Below are 20,802 nucleotides of genomic sequence, written 5' to 3' on the forward strand. Positions count from 1 at the left end.
ACTTGTTTCTCTCTCTTTATATATGATTGTATATTATTATATTATAAGTTAACCATGTTTTATATATAAGATCATGCATATGTAAGTCGCTATATTGCTAATTAAAATGACGTATGTATAAGAAATCAGAGAACTGCAAGTGAGAGGGTATTAGCTAGCTAGCTAGTATATATTAATTTAAAATAAAGAGATAGAAGTGCTTGAAGACAAACATAATCATCTGTTGTTTTTAGTTAGTAATGTTTAAAATTATGAATTATCAGAGTAAAAAAATTGAGCTAATAACTAAAAATTGAAAAAAAAAAAAAAAAAACAGTTTTTGCTATCTCTTGAGTTTTTTTCTAAAATAAAATAAAGAGTAAAGTATATTTTTTATTTTTGAAATTTAGCAAAAGTTTTAAAAATATCCCTAAGTTTTATTTTGTTTCAATTTCGTCTTAAAAGTTTTCGATTTGTATCAAATATACCTTCGACGACTAAATTTTCAAAAAAATTAAGACCAATCTAACAATAATGCATGAAAATTATACTTGATTTGCTTATGTTAAGGGTTGTTCTTGTGAAATTGTTGTTGAATTGGTCTTAAATTTTTTGAAAAATTAGCCGTCAGGGGTATATTTGATGCAAATCGAAAACTTTTGGGATAAAATTGAAACAAAATAAAACTTAGGGGTATTTTTGAAACTTTTGTCAAACTTTAGAGACAAAAAATATATTTTACCCTAAAATAAATTATAAAAGAAAACTTATTTATCTAATGTAATAATAGCTCAACACATTTTTATATTGTTTTTTTTTTGGTAGAAAAAATACATGAATAATTTTATACCTAATATATCTTTTTATACTATATATATTTTTTTGTTTGGTAAATATTTGCATAATTCTTTTTTTTATATGTCTGATTCTAAATTTTTTTTTGTGGAATTAATAAAGATAAAAATTTAGACTTTTATATTATGGAAGATCAATACTATATATTATAATTAAAATTATTTCTTTTAAAATTTTAAAATAATAAAAAAGATGTATAAATAATTATATTTCTAATATAACCTTTTAAAAAAGGTGGGTACTTCCATGAAGATATTATAATTGTCTTCATGTGATGATTTTTCTTTTTGACCCTTAGATAATGAATTGTAGGGTTAGATTTTAATATGTTATAAAAGTGTTATTTTTATTTAAAATGTGGCCAAATTAATAAATCACACTTTTATACAAAGCATCTTCATAAAAAGATATCTTTTGCATCTTCATTTGAGTAGCTCCCTTTAAAAAATACCAATTTAGTTAAAAATCTTTAAATAACAATTTAATCAAACATATATCATCAAATTAAATCATCCAATATTTATAAATTAATAACTATCATCTTTATAAGAAGGCATATTTAAATTTTCACCGTATCTAAATAAATTCTAAATATAGGTGGATTTAATTAACAAAAATAAAGCTGCTTTTAATTTAAAATTAAAAATTAAAAGAAAAGGAAAAGGAGAAAGATGGAATGAGAAGAAGTATAAAGAAGGTGGTGTGTGGTGTGATATTATTTGTATCTACCATCAACGAATCGATCATAGAAACCAACGAAATTCAAAAGCTTTCTCTGTTTTGTTCTGATCATCAGAGTGAGGTGGCGGCGGCGGCGGCGGGGTGGGGGTTCCATTCAAGTTATGCGCTCATCAGGACTACCAAACTGCGGCGGTTTGCAGCAGACTCTTACGGCGGAGGCTGCTTCTGTTCTCAAACACTCTCTTGTCTTGGCTCGCCGGAGAGGCCATGCTCAGCTCACTCCTCTCCACGTGGCACCCACTCTCCTCTCCCTCTCTCCCTCCTTCAAACGAGCCTGCCTCACTTCTCACCCTTCATCTTCTTCCTCTCAACACCTTCTCCATTACAGAGCCCTCGAGCTTTGCTTCAATGTCGCCCTCAACAGGCTCCCCACCACTCCCTCTCCATTTCTTCACTCTTCTCTTCAGCCTTCTCTCTCCAACGCCCTCGTTGCCGCTCTCAAGCGAGCTCAGGCTCACCAGCGCAGAGGCTGCGTCGAGCACCACCAGCACCACCACCAGCACCACCACCAGAACCAGAACCAACCTCTTCTGGCCGTTAAGATCGAGCTTGAACACCTTACCATATCCATCCTCGATGATCCTAGCGTCAGCCGCGTCATGAGAGAAGCTGGCTTCTCCAGCACCGCCATTAAGAACAACTTGGAAGACTTGTCTAATAACTCTTCTCCACCTTCTTCTGTTTTCCATTCTTACAACGCTTCCGCTCGCGGTGGTGGTGTTTTTTCTTCTCCTTGCTCCCCTTCTGCTTCTGATAACACCACCAACCACCACCTTATCTTTTCTTCTCCGCCTAAGAAACCACCGTCCTTGCTGTATCCCTTCATCACCACCACCGCTACTGCACCATCATCTTCTTCTAAGGAGGATGATGTCAAAGCGGTTATGGATATTCTTCTAAGGACTAATCATAACAATAATAATAATAATAAGAAGAAGAAGAAGAACGTTGTCATAGTTGGTGACTCCGTTTCGTTGACGGAATCTCTTGTCGGAGAGATCATTGGAAGGTTTCAGAGGTCAGAGGTGCCTCATGAGTTGAAGACAACACAGTTCATCAGATTCCAACAATTCAGATCATTGAAGCACATGAAGAGAAGCGAAGTTGAGATGAAACTCATGGAACTCAAGAGGAAGGTGGATGATTCTTATAATGGCCATGGCATCATTATCTACATTGGAGACCTGAAGTGGACAGTGGAGGAAGAAAAAGAAGAAGAAGAAGGGGACGACGGAGTTTGTGGCGGCGGCGGTTGTTATAGCACAGTAGTGGATCATGTTGTTTCGGAAATAGGCAAGTTGTTCTCTTCTGCAACAACTGAATGTGGGGAAACAACAAAAAAAGTGTGGCTAATTGCAACAGCAACATATCAGACATACATCAGGTGTCAAATGAGACAACCCCCTCTTGAGATTCAATGGTCTCTTCAGCCTCTTCTTCTTCCTTCAGCTGGACTTGCCTTGACTCTCCATTCTTCCAGGTATTAACTAATCATCAACCTTTCCAAATTTTTTCATCACATTAAATTGTTTTCATGCAATAATAACAGTAGAACTGTTAGATAATTTTACATAATATATAATGGAAGTATGTAAGATTGGGTATATAACATTTTTTTATTTAATTTATAGAAAAGTTGAGAGATGAAGAGATAATACTCAATTTCGTCCCTAAATTTGTATACGAGCTTCAATTTAGTTTCTAAAGTTTTAATTGCCTTTATTTAATTTCCAAATTTTGCGAATATGACTCATGTTAGTCCTTGAAAGAATTTTCAATGTATATAATTAATAGAACGCTGTTATGGACAGGCAAATGCCACACTAGAATATGTAAAATGATGTCATTTTAGTTTTGACACTCAAATAATTAAAAAACAACTTCATAAGTGGTGTTTATTGAAACTTTATCTAACAACTTTACATGTTTCAGTGTGGTATTTGGTTGTTCATTTCAACGCTCCATTAACGTTTTTAACTAAAAATCGTCTCAGACACTAATATGAGGCACATTTATAAAATTTGGGGACTAAATAGAGGTAATTAAAATTTTAAGAACTAAATTGAGATTCGCATGCAAGTTCAGGCCAAATTGAGTATTAACTCAAAAGTTGATTAATGAATAGGTTAATGTCTATTAGTAACTAGCTACTTTAGTGTTTAATGTAATTATGGAAAAATGTGTAATCAGTGACTAGAAATGAAACTGGCTTGCTTATTAATTAACTAGGTTGATATAATGCAAAAATTGTGAAGAAACAAGAATGGAAGAGAAAGTGAAAAAACATAAGCATGTAAAAGTTGGGCAGGCATGATGATTCGGGTTGAAAGCTTTATTGTTTGTTTTGCATATTGTTTCGTAGTACTATGTACGGTGGTCTGGGCTATGGTCTCAAAAGCAAGGTTGGTTGGTATAAGGCAGAAGTGATATGCAGAGAAACCCTTTTTCTGCTTCGCTTTATTTTGTCAGTGCATAAACCTCTTAATTTGACATTACGCATTCACATGATACTCAGTTCGGGAAACACACAACTTTTACTTTATCAAAAGCAAGAATAATAATAACACAAGAAAAGGAAGTCTTTTCTAAACTATGCATGCAAACCCTTCTTCTTATTATTGGTATCAATTATGAACCAATAGTGATTTATCATCATCATCAATCAAGTGATTTATCATTATTGAAGTTAGATTATTTTTTGGCCAGTAGTGTAATGGAAACAAAGCTCAATTGCTGTGAAGAATGTGCCTCAAATTATGAAAAGGAATCTCAATTTCTCAGACCAGGTCACAACAAAACGTTACCTTTATGGCTTCAGCCTCATACCACCGAAACAAATCATCAGAAGGTAATAGTTAAACAAACAAATAAATTAAGTTTAGTGATTAGTGATGGCTTATGAATAATAATTGAATGTATTAATTAAATTTCAGGATGAATTAACCGAGTTGAAAAGAAAATGGAATAGGCTATGCCAGTGTCTTCACCAAACCAAACAAGAAGCTCAGGATTATTGGAGCAACAACAATAGTTGGAATGCAAAGTCCTACACTTTTAACAATAATTCATCAAGTTCTGTGTCTTTTACAGATAAACCAACACCAACACATGGTTCCAATCTTGTATCTAGATTCAGGCGTCAAAATTCATGCACCATTGAGTTCAATTTCAGCGATAAAAGGCAAGCAACAACAGAACCAGTCTTAGGTTCCATGGAGTTATTGGAAGGTAAAGAAGTAATAAAGACTACTCTTGCTCTTGGGAATGGTGGTTCTAGTTCAGGTAGTGAAACGGTGGTGGTGGAAAATATAACCGATAGAACACTGCGAAGAGCTCATTTTTGTAAACTGTTGCAGGAGAATTTGCCATGGCACTCTGAGACTGTTCCTTCCATAGCAGAGGCCTTGCTTCATTCCAAACCCGCAAAACAAGGTAACATCACTTTGTTGTTCTTGCAAGGAAATGACAAAGTTGGCAAAACAAGGTTGGCACTTGCTGTTAAAGAATCACTTTTTGGCTCAGAAGATAACAAGTTTCTTCACATGGACATGCTGAAGAGGAAAGAGGCTTCCTTGGCTTCACATTCTGAGATGCTGGTTCAAGCATTGAAATCCCATCATCAAAAACTTGTGGTGCTGATTGAAAATGTTGATTTTGCTGATGCCCAGTTCAGGAAATGCATCTCTGATGGATTTGAAACGGGAAAGTTTGGAAATTTAAGAATAGCTGAAGAGAATTCATCAAGCCAAGTAGTGTTCATACTGACAAGTGGTGGATTCACAAGCAATAATGAAGAGAAAAATCAGGACTTTGTGATGAGTTTTATGTTGCAGGTCAGTGAAACCAAGCCTAATAACTTGGAGCCACCAATTTTTGGCCACAAGCGCAGGGCTGAGCTGGATTTGTTTTCCAAGATCAAGAGCCCAAGAATTGAAGAGAATAATGAAGATACATCCTTGGTTCATGAACAATGTAGTAGCAGAAAAAAGGACTTATCAAGAAACTCAAGCTTTAACACCCTTGATCTCAACATGAAAGCTGATGAAGATGATGATGACAAAACAGGAGAGAGTAGCCCAATTTCAAGTGATTTGACTCTTGAAACTGCGGCTGATCCACTGAACCCAAATGGATTTCTTGATTCCATTCAGAACAAGTTTGAACTCAACACAAGTCCAGCTAGGGAGAGGGAAAAGTCAGAGATGTTCTTAACTAAGATCAAAGGGTGTTTTGAGGATGCTTGTGGGAAGCAGAATCTGATGAATTTTAGTATAGATGAGAGGGTAATTGAGGAAATTTGTAATAGGTGTGGTTATTTTACTAACAGCCAATTTGAGAAATGGCTGAAAGAAATTTTTCAAAGAAGCTTATTAGAAAGAGTTAAGTATGGAGGGGGGGAAGAGAAGGGTATACTTTTTAGACTTTGTTGGAGTGGTAATGGTAAAGGAGATAATAGAAAATTGGATAGGAATGAGGGGTTTATGGGTTCATCTCTGCCAAAGTGTGTTCAAGTTAATTACTTGATGAGGTGAACGATTTTGGGTACTATTTAGAGGGTTTCTTTGTAAAATTGGTCCACAAGGTGTAAAATGGAAATGGAAATAGCTTTGTTTAAAGTGTTAATTAATCTTTCATAATAGCATGTGTTTGTTTTTCTTCTGTTTTATTTACTGAGTTCAATGGTCTTGAGAGAGTAGTGGTGATTTATAATATGCAACAACAAGGTATAAATAGGATCATGCAGATATATGTCAGTGTCAAATGAGTAATTAATTAGCATCTGTGTAAGTGTAACACATCCTTAATACTCACATTTAAAAAAAAAAAAGAAAAAAATTGGTGCTTTGGAATGAAAGGTTGGACCAAATGACCGAATAAGGTAAAAACAAAACAAAGTTTTATGCTAATTTTTCAAAACTTATTCTTTTATGTGCTGTGTAATCGAAGAACACCCCATCATTATTATGTGTCTTCGAATTTCACCACCAATACATAAATATAGATATGCAGAAAGTACTAAGCAATCTAGCTTTCTACACTAGAAGACAATATTGACATTATTGTTCCAATTTTATTTCTTCAAAGTTGTGTATCATTACTTTGATCTCAAAGTGTTTCATGATTTATTGAACGGTAGAAGCTAAGTGCGTGCGTGTGTCTTTTTTCTCAAATTAAAACACCATTATGATTTTAATTTTCTGCATGAAGATCAAGAAATTTTATATTGGTTTTAGAAAAAAGCATGCACTTGAATGTCCTGCTATTTTACAATTTTCATAATGATGCTCTATGATAGTTGAATGATAGATATTCACGATGGACATGAAATAAAAGGAAGATGCTCGTAAAACGTCTTTTTTGTAAAGACACTAAGTGTCACATTATTATTGGACGTATTAATAAATTGATTATTTTTTAATTTTTTAACAACTTAGAATAAAACCGATTTTTTTATAACAATAACAATAAACCCAATTGTTATTAAATCCAGTCGAACTGATCAATTTACATAATCCACAATTTACATAATCCACTAGATCATAGATTTTTTTTTTCAAAACAAAAATCAGGAATATATTTGTCTTTTTATCAAAAAAATTTAAACATGATTCGATTTAGATGGTGTAAATTGGTCGGATCAAATCTAGTATAATAATTATAGTGCGGATAATTGGATTTTTTGTTGTTATAATAAACCGATTTTGTTCTGATTTATTAAAAACTAAATTATTAATCGATTTAATAAAAATGTCCAATAATATCGTGACACATGTAAACATCTTTAAAAGAAAGATATTTTTAATGTCTTTATCAAAGTGGTCTCCGAAATAAAATTGTCGTGGCAGTTCAAACTATGATTCCGAGAGGGAAAAAAATACAAATACAAATTCTTATGTGCTATTTATTTTAACTATTAAAAACATACATACCACTTGTTTGCTTAATATATGTTACCTGAAGGCTGAAACTATTTTTCTTTTACTAAGATCTTAGATCGATTCAATATTATAAATTGATTCATTAAGAATGTTATTTAGTATTTACATTCTCCTGGTTGTGGCCCACCGTGTGACATTCTTGGCATTTGGTATATTGTACCAACCACGTAATGATGGCTTTGAGTTTCTCCAAAAGGCATGCCTTCTAATTTGGCTCTTTCAAAACCTCAATGCTACTTGGGTCCCTCGCTTTAATTAGTGGTAAGAGTTATCCAATTTTTTTAAGTTGACAGAATAGTTCACAAATCACAATGGTGGTGCAGTTCTTGTTGTAAAGCAAAGTACTCCTACTAAAGTTTTTAAAAAGAATAGAAGTTTACCATCCTTGAGAAATGAAAAAGGTGTTGTGTTGGCCATCTCTCACATATTTTATTAACGGCCCAGTCTAATATAAAACAGGCCAATAGTAGGCCCAAAAAGCGCGAAAATGGTGACCAAAAAAACAAGGCCCAAAAAAAGTCAACAACCACAAAGAAGGACTTGTTATCAGCTCACCAACTAGAAATTTTTGAGGAAGTGGTGGGGTCCACATGGGGTCAGTTCACCAACTTCGAGGGACCCACCGCCAACTACTCTCTCGCCATTCTTCTTAATTGCAGTGACTCGATAATTGAGGGAAACAACAATGGCAGCAGAGAAAGCGGAGGTACCCCCTAACTTCTGGGGCCACATGCCCGAGGAGGAGTACTACACCTCCCAGGGGGTGCGAAACACCAAATCATTCTTCGACACGCCACACGGCAAAATCTTCACGCAGAGCTTCCTCCCATTGGACCTTCAACCTAACGAAGTCAAAGCCACCGTCTTCATGACCCACGGCTACGGCTCCGACACCGGTTGGCTCTTCCAGAAGATCTGCATTAACTTCGCCACCTGGGGCTACGCCGTCTTCGCCGCCGATCTCCTAGGCCACGGCCGCTCCGATGGCCTCCGCTGCTACCTCGGCGACATGGACAAAGTGGCATCCGCCTCGCTCTCCTTCTTCCTCCACGTCCGCCGCAGTGAGCCGTACAAGGATCTCCCGGCGTTCCTCTTCGGTGAGTCCATGGGTGGTCTCGCAACCCTGCTTATGTACTTTAAATCAGAACCCGATACGTGGACGGGCCTGATGTTCTCTGCACCGCTTTTCGTGATCCCCGAGGATATGAAGCCCAGCAGGCTTCATCTGTTCGCGTATGGGCTTCTTTTCGGATGGGCCGACACGTGGGCCGCTATGCCTGACAACAAGATGGTTGGGAAGGCAATCAGGGATCCCGAGAAGCTGAAGATCATAGCGTCAAACCCGAGGAGGTACACGGGTCCACCTAGGGTTGGGACCATGAGGGAGCTCCTTAGGGTTACCCAGTACGTGCAGGATAACTTCTCCAAGGTAACGGCGCCGTTTCTCACAGTGCATGGCACCTCTGATGGCGTTACGTGTCCGTCTTCATCCAAGTTGCTGTATGAGAAGGCTTCGAGTGAGGACAAGTCGTTGAAGCTGTACGAAGGGATGTACCATTCTTTGATTCAAGGGGAGCCTGACGAGAGTGCTAACCTTGTATTGAGTGATATGAGGGAATGGATTGATCAGAGGGTTCATAGGTATGGAAATAAATAACAACAATTCTTGGTAAAAATATTCGCTGGGTATGTATGAGTCTTAAGGGTCATTACTCATTATTCAAGACTTGATTAAAGATGAAGTGGAATTTGTTATATGAACGGCGTTGTTCACATTTTAATTATATTATGTGGTACAGCTTTCACTTGTGTCTTTTTTGCTTTCACAATTCACACATAATTTGAAGGAGTTTGTGATCCTGGCAGCTCAAAAATCTTGTGTGTACCTGGTACCTACCTACATTTAAACAAAAAAATACTATTGAACTACCGAACTAGATGCTGATGCAGATCGCAAAAAAATACTATGTGCGGTGCGGTTTGGATTGGATGAAATTTTTTTGAAAATCCGATCCGATCCGATCCGATTACAAGCGGTTTGGATCGGTTTGGATTTGCGGTTTTTTAAATAAAAAAAATTAAATACATATAACAAGTCTCAACATCAAATTTTAAATAATCAACAATGACATAATAAGTCTTTAACAATATCTTAAAAAGCCAACGATAACATAACAATAGAAATAAAATTATAGGTTAGTTAAAATAAATAAATAAATAACATTTTGAACATAAAATATTTATTAAATAATAATAATACATGAATAATAGAAAAATCTATAACAAATTAAACATGTTATAAGTATAATTGTAAATATAATAATAAAATAATAATATTATAGCACATTGTGCGGTTTGGATTGGATTGGATCGGTTATGAAAAGTAGATCCGAAATCCGATCCGATCCAGCGGTTTGCAAAAAATAGAATCCAATCAAATCCGAATTAGTGCGGTTTTAATCGGTTTTCAGTTTGAATCGGATTAGATGAGCGGTTTAATTTGGATCGGTTTGGATTTGAACACCCCTAGTTCCAATGCTGTGTGTTCCGCCCCAATAGGGTAGGGTGCCTCTTTTCGACTGAACAATAGGCAACAAACTAGAGCCGCTCGGACAGTCAGACGGGATTTCATTTACTAAATAGAGAAAGGGTTAGTATAGTTCCATCAGGAAAAAGCTTCAATAATTAGCAATGTCAATGCATCGGCCAAACTCCAGTGTTGATTTTGAATGCTCGACCGTTTTGATCTAGCGAAATTACGTTAGAGCAGCCTTTGTGGCTTAGATAACTTGAAACCAACGTAATTAACCCCCCAACAACCATATTCGAGTTGTTGCAGTATTACCCTCAGCAATGAACAATGACACGTACTCTATACCTCTTTCAGTGTGTTTCGAAGCATTAATTTTATGTTAAAATTCAGTCATTTTTAATAAAATTGAGATTTTGACGATTTTATTGTTAAGAAGTTAAAGGACTACCTTGTCCACAAAATCTACAAAATCCAAACCCCAAATGCAAAGTATCCAGCTCAGAGTGTGAGACGTTGTTGCTACTCAATGCATTGCTTCATAATGCTTCTTTCTCCTTTATTGCATTACGAGATAAAAATGAACAGTACTAACACAACCCAACATAAAGATAAGTATATATCCACTTGGGCAAGGGGGGAAGAGAGAAATAGGCAAATAGCTTTCATTACACCATATAGTAAGCGTTAGGGCACATTTATACCCCAAAAAAAGAGAGAAAAGAGAGAAAAGGGAGGGGGGAGGAAGTAGACAAGAAAAAGAAGGGGGAAAAAAAGAGGAGGACTTTCTTTATGGGGTTCCCTCAGATTTACAATTGCTACAGAGCGTACATAATAGAAATCGGGAAAAAGAGATGGGATGACCTAAGTTAGAGCTGCTACAAAATGAGAGGAGCAAGGGCAAAACTTACAAGATGAAGGCAGGGAAAGGCTAGTATACAAAAAGAATGACACTAAGCCACATTTGCTAATCTACAAATCTGCTATATATTTTGGGAGCATATACAAAAGGGTGATGAGACTTAAATAATTTCTCACCCCTCAACCAAACAACCCACTACGGTAAACCAAGCCAAAGAACTTACAATGAATTAGGTTGTGTTCTAAACGAAGAGGAATCATCAGGATCACATACAGACGAGCTTGATGAATCTGTTGCAATTTCAAGGTTGAGCAACGGTTTTAATCTTCTATGAACCTCATCACTCTGCAAACCCATCTCTTCAACAATCATCAGTAAAGCAGACTTGCAAGATTCCTCATCCCGGAAAGCTAGTGTCCATCTTCCATCTATCAAAGCTTTTGTCTTTGATTTCCCATGATCATTGAATTTTGCAGGATCCAGAAAGGGCAAAGCGGATGGCCGGATCCGCACATGCAACCATTTTGGATGTTTATCATCAATCTTGGGCTAAACAATAAGAATAAAAAAATTCATAAGACTATCATATGGAGATTAGCTGAAGTCTACAAACCAATGCCCAGGAAGATAACAGTGTGAGGCAATATACATACGTTACAACCAGCCAAAGGTGCAGCAACCCGAATGACTCCATGGGTCTGCCTCAGTGGCAATTCTTCTGCAAGGACAAGCCACCCAGATGTTCCTACAGAGATTGCAAGAAACCAAAAATGGCGTTCCTTGCCCCTTTCAAAAGCAATTCTACAGGGCACAGCATCACCTGCAAATGGAAAAATAAGAGAAACTTAACAATCAGTAGTTGTGGCCAACTTAAGTCAGAAGCATGTAGCATTCGTAAGTAGAACAGAAAGAAACTACATGGAAAATACAACCTGATGGAACTACCATTCATGTATACAATTGAGAAGCCACTACAATTTACACACTAAATTATTATTAAGACAACTCAGTCTTTCCTTAAATGTTAAATTTGGAGAATTTTACCGCCAGGTGTGAAGTTTATTGCCAGCTTTATAAATTTAGGTCGCTTAACCATCATAATCCATTATATGGCATGCCAATTTCCCCAATCCATTTTACTGCTTCAAAATCAACATAAGTCTTTCAATATATTATTTCATAAACACACAGCTAATTTGAGATGAGAGATCATTTGTTTTGTGCATGACCACTGGCTAGTACAGAAACTTCAAAACAGGCATCTCATTAAATGCCAAAGCCAGAATAATTTTGTTGTCAATCATTAGTCCATTACTTGGTTATCAAGCTGAGCATATATTTACTATTGGTTGGGTTTGACTAGTTCACTTTTGTACATTGTGTTGGATTCTTGGACATCTACTTGCAACTAAGATTACCACTGAGATGTCCTTCCTCTGTTTTCCTTATCTCCCTCTCCTAATTATCTTCATCCTTCCTTTATTGTTCTATCCATCCTACACCGAGTAAAAACCTTAAGTAAAATCAGTGGAAAGAATACAGGATTGCAGTTTCGGACAAATTACCAAGGCTGAGTTCAATGCCTGGCTTTGGGCCCGACACATCAAGCCCACAAGTCTTGGCACGATGATTCACAGGGAGATCCCCAGGAAGATGAATTGGAGGTTGTTCAGGTAAAGGTTTACCAAGAGCGAATATTTGAAGTTGATGTTGCAGTACAAATACCTAAACAGGAAAAAGACACCATCCACGAAGAACAGCAATTAAGAATAGTCCACCGGTATTGGACATCTGTATATTAATCTGCATTTAAAATAAATGAACATAATATAAAGCACAAACCTTCACCAACTCAAGCATTCTTTCTCCGGCAACAAATGATGATTCATCTGGAACATCAACTGTAGAAAAACACACAGGTCATTTAACTACTCATGCTTCCTTTCATTACAGCAACCAGGCAAAGGAAGTTTTTTTTAAATAGATAGAGGCTTACCTTCAGAAGAGAGCTTGTGTGGTGGCAAAAGCATGCAAGTCCATTCTTTCCGAGGAGATGATGACTCCATTGCTACAGTTTGAAAATTTTCTAGATCAAACACATAAGTAAACTCTTGAACACTACAATAATTAAGCAGCACAATAAATTATATGAAATTCACCTCTTTTACACTTTCTCCACTCTTCACAGAGAACAGTAACAAGAAAGTCGGACCAAATACCTCTAGCCTCCTCCATAAGAGCAGAAGCACAACTATTGTATGAAACCTGCATGAGTAATTTCATCCGGAAATGCATACAACACCACAGATGAGATGAAATTAGTATATCCCTGGGGCATATATCAAATCTTTTCTTTTTTACCCTTGGTTCATATATGGATTTCTACAATCATGGTTCTAAATGCGGGTTCAATATCAAAGACAATGAGAACATAGAGCAGTGCTCACCAAGGCATGGTTTATCAAAAAGTGCAATATTTCAAGAAACCCTATTATTATTTCTACTTAATATTCTCCTATTTACTTGTTTCAATTTCTATTTTCTTCAGCATGCAGTATCCTGTCCTTTATACCAGTCACTCACATGGGAAAGATAAATTCATATCTGTACTCATGTCATGTACTAGTTCGTCATTAATCACTTAAATCATTGGTACAATTGCACGGTAAAGAATCCCATTACTATAGATTAAAAACAAAAATGATTCCATCATAACTTTTGTAATGCATGTAGAGTACTAAATAATTTTGTATTGGTATCTTTCTCAAACTACTCAGCTTCCTTTAAAGCTCTACTGAATTGATGTTTCAGAAAGTAGTCTAGAAACTAGAAAGTGACCATTGGTACTTCAATATGGCAAGCATAAATATCAGTTCAACTTAAAAAGCAAAAGTGGGAAACTTTGATATATCTGTAAAACGATATGCAAATTGTTGGAGAAGACAATTTTGTACGTACTTTCAGCAATTCAAGGTGGTTGCTGTTGAACTCTGACTCACTGTAAGGAAGCAACTGGCGTAGAAGCCAACCACCATCCCACAGTGTCTCTGCAGATATATTAGAACGACAGAAGAGGCTAACTAATGCATCAATCACCTGAAAAATACACCATACATAAACATAGGAATTAAAATTTTTATTTGGATTTGAATAATGTGCCTAACAGTAATCCATAGGAACTTTAAAACGGTCTACATAAACTATTGCAAAAACAATAAACAAAGTAAAAATTATATCATAACAAGAACATACTAGAGAGAAAGATTTACCTGAAATCTACGTACAAGAGGACTTGTTCCCACATCAGTAGCCTGAGACGATACTCCATAATGCTCCTGTAAAACATGGTAATTATAAGGAAACCAACTATCAAGCCATGGAGCTTCTAAATATTGGCAGCGAGAAGTAAAAATAAAGCAGTTAAGGATGCACAGAGGGAAGTGCAAACCTTGATCTTTTCATGATAATACTCAAGCTCACTACCCATTCCGTCCCTAGCTAAGCTATTTTTGGGAGAAAAAAGTTGCTCTTCACCTGAAGCCTCACCAACCAAAGCTTCCTGCAAGAATATGCAATGCCAATCAGGCATCATATTAGCCATACATCAAAATAAATAAAAAATGAATATTACTAGGTTGGCTGGTTTTCAAACCTTCAAACGATAGGCAATTATCCTAGGGCATACATCACAAAAAGGTGAATTTTGAACATAATTCACATTAGTTTATATCGTAAAATCAACCATTGTGTCAGTTCACTTAAAATTCAGCTCTCATACTGATCAAGGCAGTCTATGCCACTTAATCCTTTCAATTGTCAGCTTAATAGCTTACTTCTCTAGAAGTGATTATGATCTAAGCCTCTAACTTAACATGCCACCCACACGAGCACTCTCTTCCTCCACCACTACTTTAAGAAGCACCCCACCCACACCAAGAACACAAGTGATAGGTGCCCTTCAAGCCCACCCCAAACACGTCAAATGAATCTACTATACCAAGAAACGGAGCAGTGCAGAGTGCAGAAGCCCATTGTAAAATTTTACATACTAGAAATAAGTTAAATGGAAGAATGTGGCTTACCAATAAGAGTTTCTTGTGTTGTTTACGTTGGGGTAGAATTCCAAGTCCATCTAGCATTGACTCGTCAAGTTCTACAAAATGAGATATATCAAAATACACAGAAAGGGATGTAATGGTAAGGCAAACAAACACACAGTGGCACAACCTTTAGTTTGCAGCAGGGTTGCAAGCAGACCCAAAGAACCCAACACTTCAATATCGTTCCCTTTTGTTACATATGCAAGCAAAACTTCCCTACATCAATCATAGAAGTCATTAAAGGCACTCAAGACGTGAAGTTTTGATCACAACTTAAAGTAGCACAGCTGCATCAAAAAACTTGTTTTTAACATACTTTAAAATGTATTATGTCAATTTCGATGTGTACATAAGTACACACAACAATTTCAAATCAATATCAAGCTTTATAACAATAGACTTTCTATACAATGGTAAGTCTAGTAAAAAAAGATAATAAAAAAAAAAAAAGTTACCTAACGATGTAAGCTTGTTTGAACTTACATTGGTAACTTGATCCAAATCATACATATATAAACTCCTAAGTTGCAATTTGCTGTATTGAAATATGTTTTAACTCTACGAGCATCATCAGAAGGATGTATGTATGTGTGAACCAAAAAGCTAGTAATTTCTCTAATACAACACAATATGATACACTCATTAACATATCCAGGACTGTTTGGGCAGGAATGATACACTCATTTACATGCCCAGTTCCAGTGACAAGCAGGAAAACAAACAGAGAGAACAGTTCTTGGTGTAACTTGACATTAGTACAAGAAAATATGACTTAAATGCCTTTTTACCTTAAAGACAAATTTGAACTGCTACAATCATTTTGTGAGCGAGCATGGGCTGAATGAAACCCTGAAGAACTAGGTACGTATGGAGCATTGACCGTCGAACATCTTGGATCGTAGCTGTTAAGATTATCATTTTCTGACACTTCAGTTTTAGATGTGAAACCATCACCAGATATATGACCATTGAATTTACCCCAAGAACTCTGTGTAAAGGCCTCTAAGGGATAAAAAAGAGCAGCAGCTATGGTATTTGCCAAATCTTTGATTTTGAGTATCCTCAGTATGCAACAAAGTAAGTAGAGAGAAGTGACAACACCACTTTGCATTTCCTGGATTAATGTACTACTAAACATTAATAAGAACCAGCTACATAATAAGAACAAAAATCTACCTAAGTGGATCCAGGTGAAATGAGAATGTCATAAAGTGAGGTTTCATACATTATCACCAACTATCCTCAAGGAAGGAAAAAGTAACGGAAATATCAGAACCACCAGAAAGCTGTCCGTTATTAGCGTCCCAATATCAGGAATTCCAGCGGAGACAATATCACTGAAGTAGTACAGGTTATCCTCAATGTCATCAACAGCTGCAATTATTGTAGAGGTTGAATCTGGTCCCGGATTTCTGTCTCAGTATTTAGTAATGAAGTAACCACAATTGCTCTTTCAGGACACAAGAAAGTCTTAAACTACAAGATGAAAGAGAGATAAATTTATGAAGCTTACGTCAAAGTATCAGAGACGAGTTTATTAAAATCCATGCTCTGCTTCCTAAAAAATGAAATCAAGTTTGAGAAGTAATCTGCATGAGGTGCGCTGGTTATATATCTATTTACAGCATCGTCGCCAACTGAAAATTAAGAAGAATATGTCATAAGAAATCATAATTTTCATAAAAAAGAACCAAGTTCTGGAAGGAAATGAAGAAAATAACAAATACAGAGTTCAGGGTTTATGTAAAACAGCAAAATCTCACCGTGATAAACATTAAGGGTTACAGTTCGTACTGCAGTGCGAACCATGTTCTCCTCATGAAATGCAAACCTTATGGCCTCAACATACAGTGGAAACGAGACAATTTCATCCTAATTCATAGAAAGATAAAGTGAAAATGCTTGGACATCACAGATATATAAAGCCAGTTTTCTCCTCAGTCTTCCCCATCCAAAAGATAATTCTTTCTTTAAAAGAGAAAAAAAGCAATCAACTATTCTTAAAAGAAAACCTATTTGAATACAAATCCACTTAAGGTAGAAAAGCCAGTATCATTGTCAATCTTGTATAGTCAAAGCCTCAAAGGCATACAATTTCAGTGCCTCATAAATCATAAACACAATAGTTGCTAATCAAGTATGTTGAAGACAATATTACGCAATTCTAAGAGATTTCAAATCATCACCAGAAGACAAATATTCTGAGAGCATAAATCTTACATCACAAGTCTTCACAAGCAGAGAAATTGTGTTCTTGTTCAGCTTTCCACTTATTGCTCTACAAAAAACCAACACACAAATAGCCAGGGATCTGATTAGCAATGCCAACGGGAAAGATGTAAAACAGGTTTTACACAGCGCAACCATCAACAGCACTCGTCAATAAGATTAATTAGAGTGAGAGCTCAAAACAAACCTTAAAAAAGATATGTAGTATGACAATAGTTCTTCATTCCGAAAGTCAAACGAATACGTTATCAGGTAGTTCATATGTTCGTTACTGAACATATAATCTGCAAAATTTTCAGCAGAGAAATATCATTAAGCCCACCAACATACTTAAATCTGATTGAAAGACCAAGTAAACTGCAGAACAGGGAACTTCACTAGCTTATTAACTCACATATAGCATGTTCACTTCTAAGGTTCTGGATCATAATGCTCACTGTTTGCAGCAACTGAAGTGGAACGCTACTGATCCTGCTCAGCTTTAGTATTCGCACAAGCTCGCCCATGACTTGCTTTTCCATGAAGTGTCTGCCACAATCCAGGAGATATATATAAACTTTCACACCACAACAAATACGTAATGGAACATAACCACTAAGAATTAGGAATCTCACTCAAAAAATCTAGGATCGTGCTGGTCGCCATATGTTATCAATTCCGCAATCGATCTCAGTGCCTCAATAACAAAATCCTTCCCCACACAAAACACAACAAAATTCAGAAAACTGGAAACACAATTCACAAAGCTCTTAAGCTGATATGGAGCTAATCGTGTTACCTTGTTAATCTCATTAACAATTTGAATCTTTGTCAATTGATCAGTTAAGTACCTAAACACCAGAATTCAAATGAATAACTCAGTAAAAGCACGAATTAACCAGAATTCTTCGAGATTCAGAATGCGGTCATGAATAATTTGAGCGAATTGGAGATAAACGAGGGGGAATGAGGAGTGTGACCTGAGTTGATCTAACGAGAAACGATCTCTGGATCTCCAGAAGGATAACCACATGGTTGTGTAGAATCAAGCGTCGAAATCGAGCTCAATTGAATTCATCCTGCATCGAAGATTGAAACTGCTCGTCGATCTTCGCGAGCAGCTTCGGTCGGAAGAGAGAGAAAGAGAAGGAAGAGATAGTAGGGTTCTGGAATCTGGAGAGATCGTGCGTTTTGCCCGAAAAAGTGAAGACTGAGTTTTCGATTTATGAAAGCTAGTGCAAACTGCAAAATTGCAAATAAATAACTAACAAGAACAATAATAAATAATGATGATAATAACAATAAATATTTAAATAGTGAATGATGAATGAACAGAAAACACAACAACACACCACAACTGAAGGTGGTGGAAGGAAGTGCCGTATCGAAGTTCGAAGGGGAAACTGGGGGATTTCTTTTTCAAAATTTAATTAATTGTTAATTGATTGGGTTAATGCAATTCGTAATACATGGACATGGAATATGCCAGAATGGAATGACATGCGTTACTCTTGCGTTCTGTGGAGGTTAATGTCAACTACAAGACACGGAGGATAATGGACCATTTTTTTTTTGGTCTTGAGGATAATGGACCATTAACGAAGCCCAATTCCAAAACAATAAAAACGTAACCAAACTCCGAATTGTTACGGGCTTACAACCCAATTCCACATGTTATTCTTTCCGGCCCGGGCATGTATTTTGGGCCGGTTAGTTGATCATTTTAAAATATATATATATATATAATATTAAACTAAAATTTAAATGTGTATTTTGTATTATGTCTTAGTATTTGTGTTTTAATAGCTGATTTTATTATAGGAAAATTTTTAAATGTACTAGTATAGGGGTGTACATGGGGCCGGGTGAAGCCGGGTTCGCCGTGATCCGAACCCGACCCTAAATAATGATCGGGTCTATTTATAAGATCCTTACTCGACCCTAGACCCGATGAAATCGTGTTACTTTCGGACTACACTTAAGCCGGATTTAGACCGGGTGAAGCCCGGGTCTTGATCAACTTTATCACGACATCACCAAAAATTAGATTCTACATCTTTTGAACCTCTAAATTTTGAAAAATAATTATTCCATAACAATGCAACATTCGCATAATAATAATTATATCAATTACACATTAAACATTCAAAGTTCAAAAGACAATTAAAATAAAGTTAACAACCAACACAAGATTAACATAATAATAATAATTTATAGTGTCATACCAACCAATAACAATAAAATATTAAGTAGCAAACAACTACACGGGTCAAATGGGCCGGGGTCGGGTGATTCGAAACTTGGCCCAAACCCGATTTAATAAATAACCGGGGCCATCTATTAAAATCTCGGGTCTGACCGGACCATAACGAAGCCAGGCTAAATTAGCCCCGAAGTCATCGAGTCCGTTCCGGGTCTTCGGGTCGGACCGGGTCTTGTGCACCCCTATACTGGTATACCGGTGTTTCAGTGATTTTTAATCGTTGATCTTAATTATAAAAAGTATATATATAATATATAATTAAGATCAACAGTTAAAAATTACTGAAACACCGGTGTACCGATATAGTTAAAAGTTTTCCTTTATTATATACCTAACATAGTTGTATTAAGATATAATAAATATATATTTAAAAGAATACTTAAGTTAAGGAATAATTTATAACATTATCATTACTAGTATATTAATAGGTACTAGGATGTCTATTGATTATTTTTTTTTATTTATTAAATATGTATAAAAATAATAAAGATTGATTTAGTTGAGATAGTAAGTACTTTATAATTTAACAAAAAGTCTTGGATTCAAATCTTAAAAATAACATTTTTTTATGAATCATATTAACAAAAAAGTATTTGAAAAAAAAAAGAAAATTAGACCCTAGTCCTTTTTGTATTTCTATTATATATAGTGTAGAATTATAGATAACAATATGCAAGCTAATTAATATAAATACTCTATCATCAAACCAAATGCTTATATCTATAAAACGTCTAAGATAATAGGTTATTATTGATCGAGTTAAATATTTTTTTAATATGACAAAATACTTATATGATATAATTATTGAAAGTTGCTAGCGGAGAAAAAGTGCTTATTAATAAATCTTTTGCATTAGGATTTAGAGTACAATCTTGTTATTTTGATCTCATAAGTAAGAAAAATTACAGAAAATTAACTTTAATTTATTAATATTAATTAATTTTAATATTTAAATTTAAAAATTAATATAAAGATTTATGATTTAAAATTTAAGATAAATAATTTTTCTTTTACAAAAAATTTATCTAACATTACTCTATATATATATATATATTGATATAGTCATCTTTTGTTATCCATTATTTATTTTGGTCTTAGGCATCCCCCAACCTTGGTCTTAATAAGTAACAATGCAAGGGTGTGCCACACAACCTATATATATATATATATATATTGGTTGCTGTAGCTATTAGTAATGACTTGCCAATCAAGACTTCTTTAATTTTCTTTCTCTGATAAATATAAATAAATAATGGGGCTGTTAGCATCAAACATTGTTGATCTGCATCGCCTATCAACATTTAATATTATATTTGCTGCCCATC

The 20,802-nt window shown here is 35.5% G+C and overlaps 3 protein-coding genes across 11 annotated transcripts; 2 read left to right on the forward strand and 1 right to left on the reverse strand.

Moving 5' to 3' along the window:
• Positions 1-1,555: 1,555 nt before the first annotated feature.
• LOC112723607 (protein SMAX1-LIKE 4) lies at positions 1,556-6,198 on the forward strand. Of its 2 annotated transcripts, none has more exons than XM_025775033.2 (3): positions 1,556-3,055; positions 4,282-4,423; positions 4,509-6,198. In XM_025775033.2, the coding sequence occupies exons 1-3, from the start codon at positions 1,677-1,679 to the stop codon at positions 6,105-6,107; spliced, it is 3,120 nt and encodes a 1,039-aa protein (XP_025630818.1). In that variant the 5' UTR covers positions 1,556-1,676; the 3' UTR covers positions 6,108-6,198. The 2 variants fall into 2 exon arrangements, with proteins under 2 accessions (XP_025630818.1, XP_025630819.1); XM_025775034.2 differs by having other exon boundaries at positions 4,285-4,423.
• A 1,386-nt stretch (positions 6,199-7,584) lies between these two features.
• On the forward strand, positions 7,585-9,298 carry LOC112723608 (caffeoylshikimate esterase). The gene has a single exon (XM_025775035.3). The coding sequence runs from the start codon at positions 8,200-8,202 to the stop codon at positions 9,169-9,171; it is 972 nt and encodes a 323-aa protein (XP_025630820.1). The 5' UTR covers positions 7,585-8,199; the 3' UTR covers positions 9,172-9,298.
• Positions 9,299-10,695: 1,397 nt separating this feature from the next.
• On the reverse strand, positions 10,696-18,743 carry LOC112723610 (protein TRANSPARENT TESTA 9). Of its 8 annotated transcripts, none has more exons than XR_011867997.1 (23): positions 18,567-18,721; positions 18,195-18,456; positions 18,014-18,065; positions 17,850-17,926; positions 17,630-17,763; positions 17,423-17,519; positions 17,227-17,284; positions 16,770-16,878; positions 16,520-16,643; positions 16,232-16,418; positions 15,795-16,120; positions 15,134-15,222; positions 14,989-15,059; positions 14,355-14,465; positions 14,176-14,241; positions 13,865-14,002; positions 13,066-13,171; positions 12,903-12,974; positions 12,749-12,807; positions 12,472-12,631; positions 12,325-12,402; positions 11,560-11,726; positions 10,696-11,455 (listed from the first exon to the last, which is right to left on the reverse strand). XR_011867997.1 is itself a non-coding variant. In XM_025775038.3 (22 exons), exons 2-22 carry the CDS (start codon positions 18,245-18,247, stop codon positions 11,126-11,128), a joined length of 2,586 nt encoding a protein of 861 aa, XP_025630823.1. In that variant the 5' UTR covers positions 18,248-18,456; positions 18,567-18,743; the 3' UTR covers positions 10,696-11,125. The 8 variants fall into 8 exon arrangements, 2 of the variants coding, with proteins under 2 accessions (XP_025630823.1, XP_025630822.1); XR_011867996.1 differs by having other exon boundaries at positions 12,222-12,402; XR_011867995.1 differs by having other exon boundaries at positions 11,951-12,402.
• Between the last annotated feature and the right edge of the window lie 2,059 nt (positions 18,744-20,802).

The sequence above is a fragment of the Arachis hypogaea genome, chromosome 11, assembly GCF_003086295.3.
Source record: "Arachis hypogaea cultivar Tifrunner chromosome 11, arahy.Tifrunner.gnm2.J5K5, whole genome shotgun sequence".
Taxonomy (NCBI): Eukaryota; Viridiplantae; Streptophyta; class Magnoliopsida; order Fabales; family Fabaceae; genus Arachis; species Arachis hypogaea.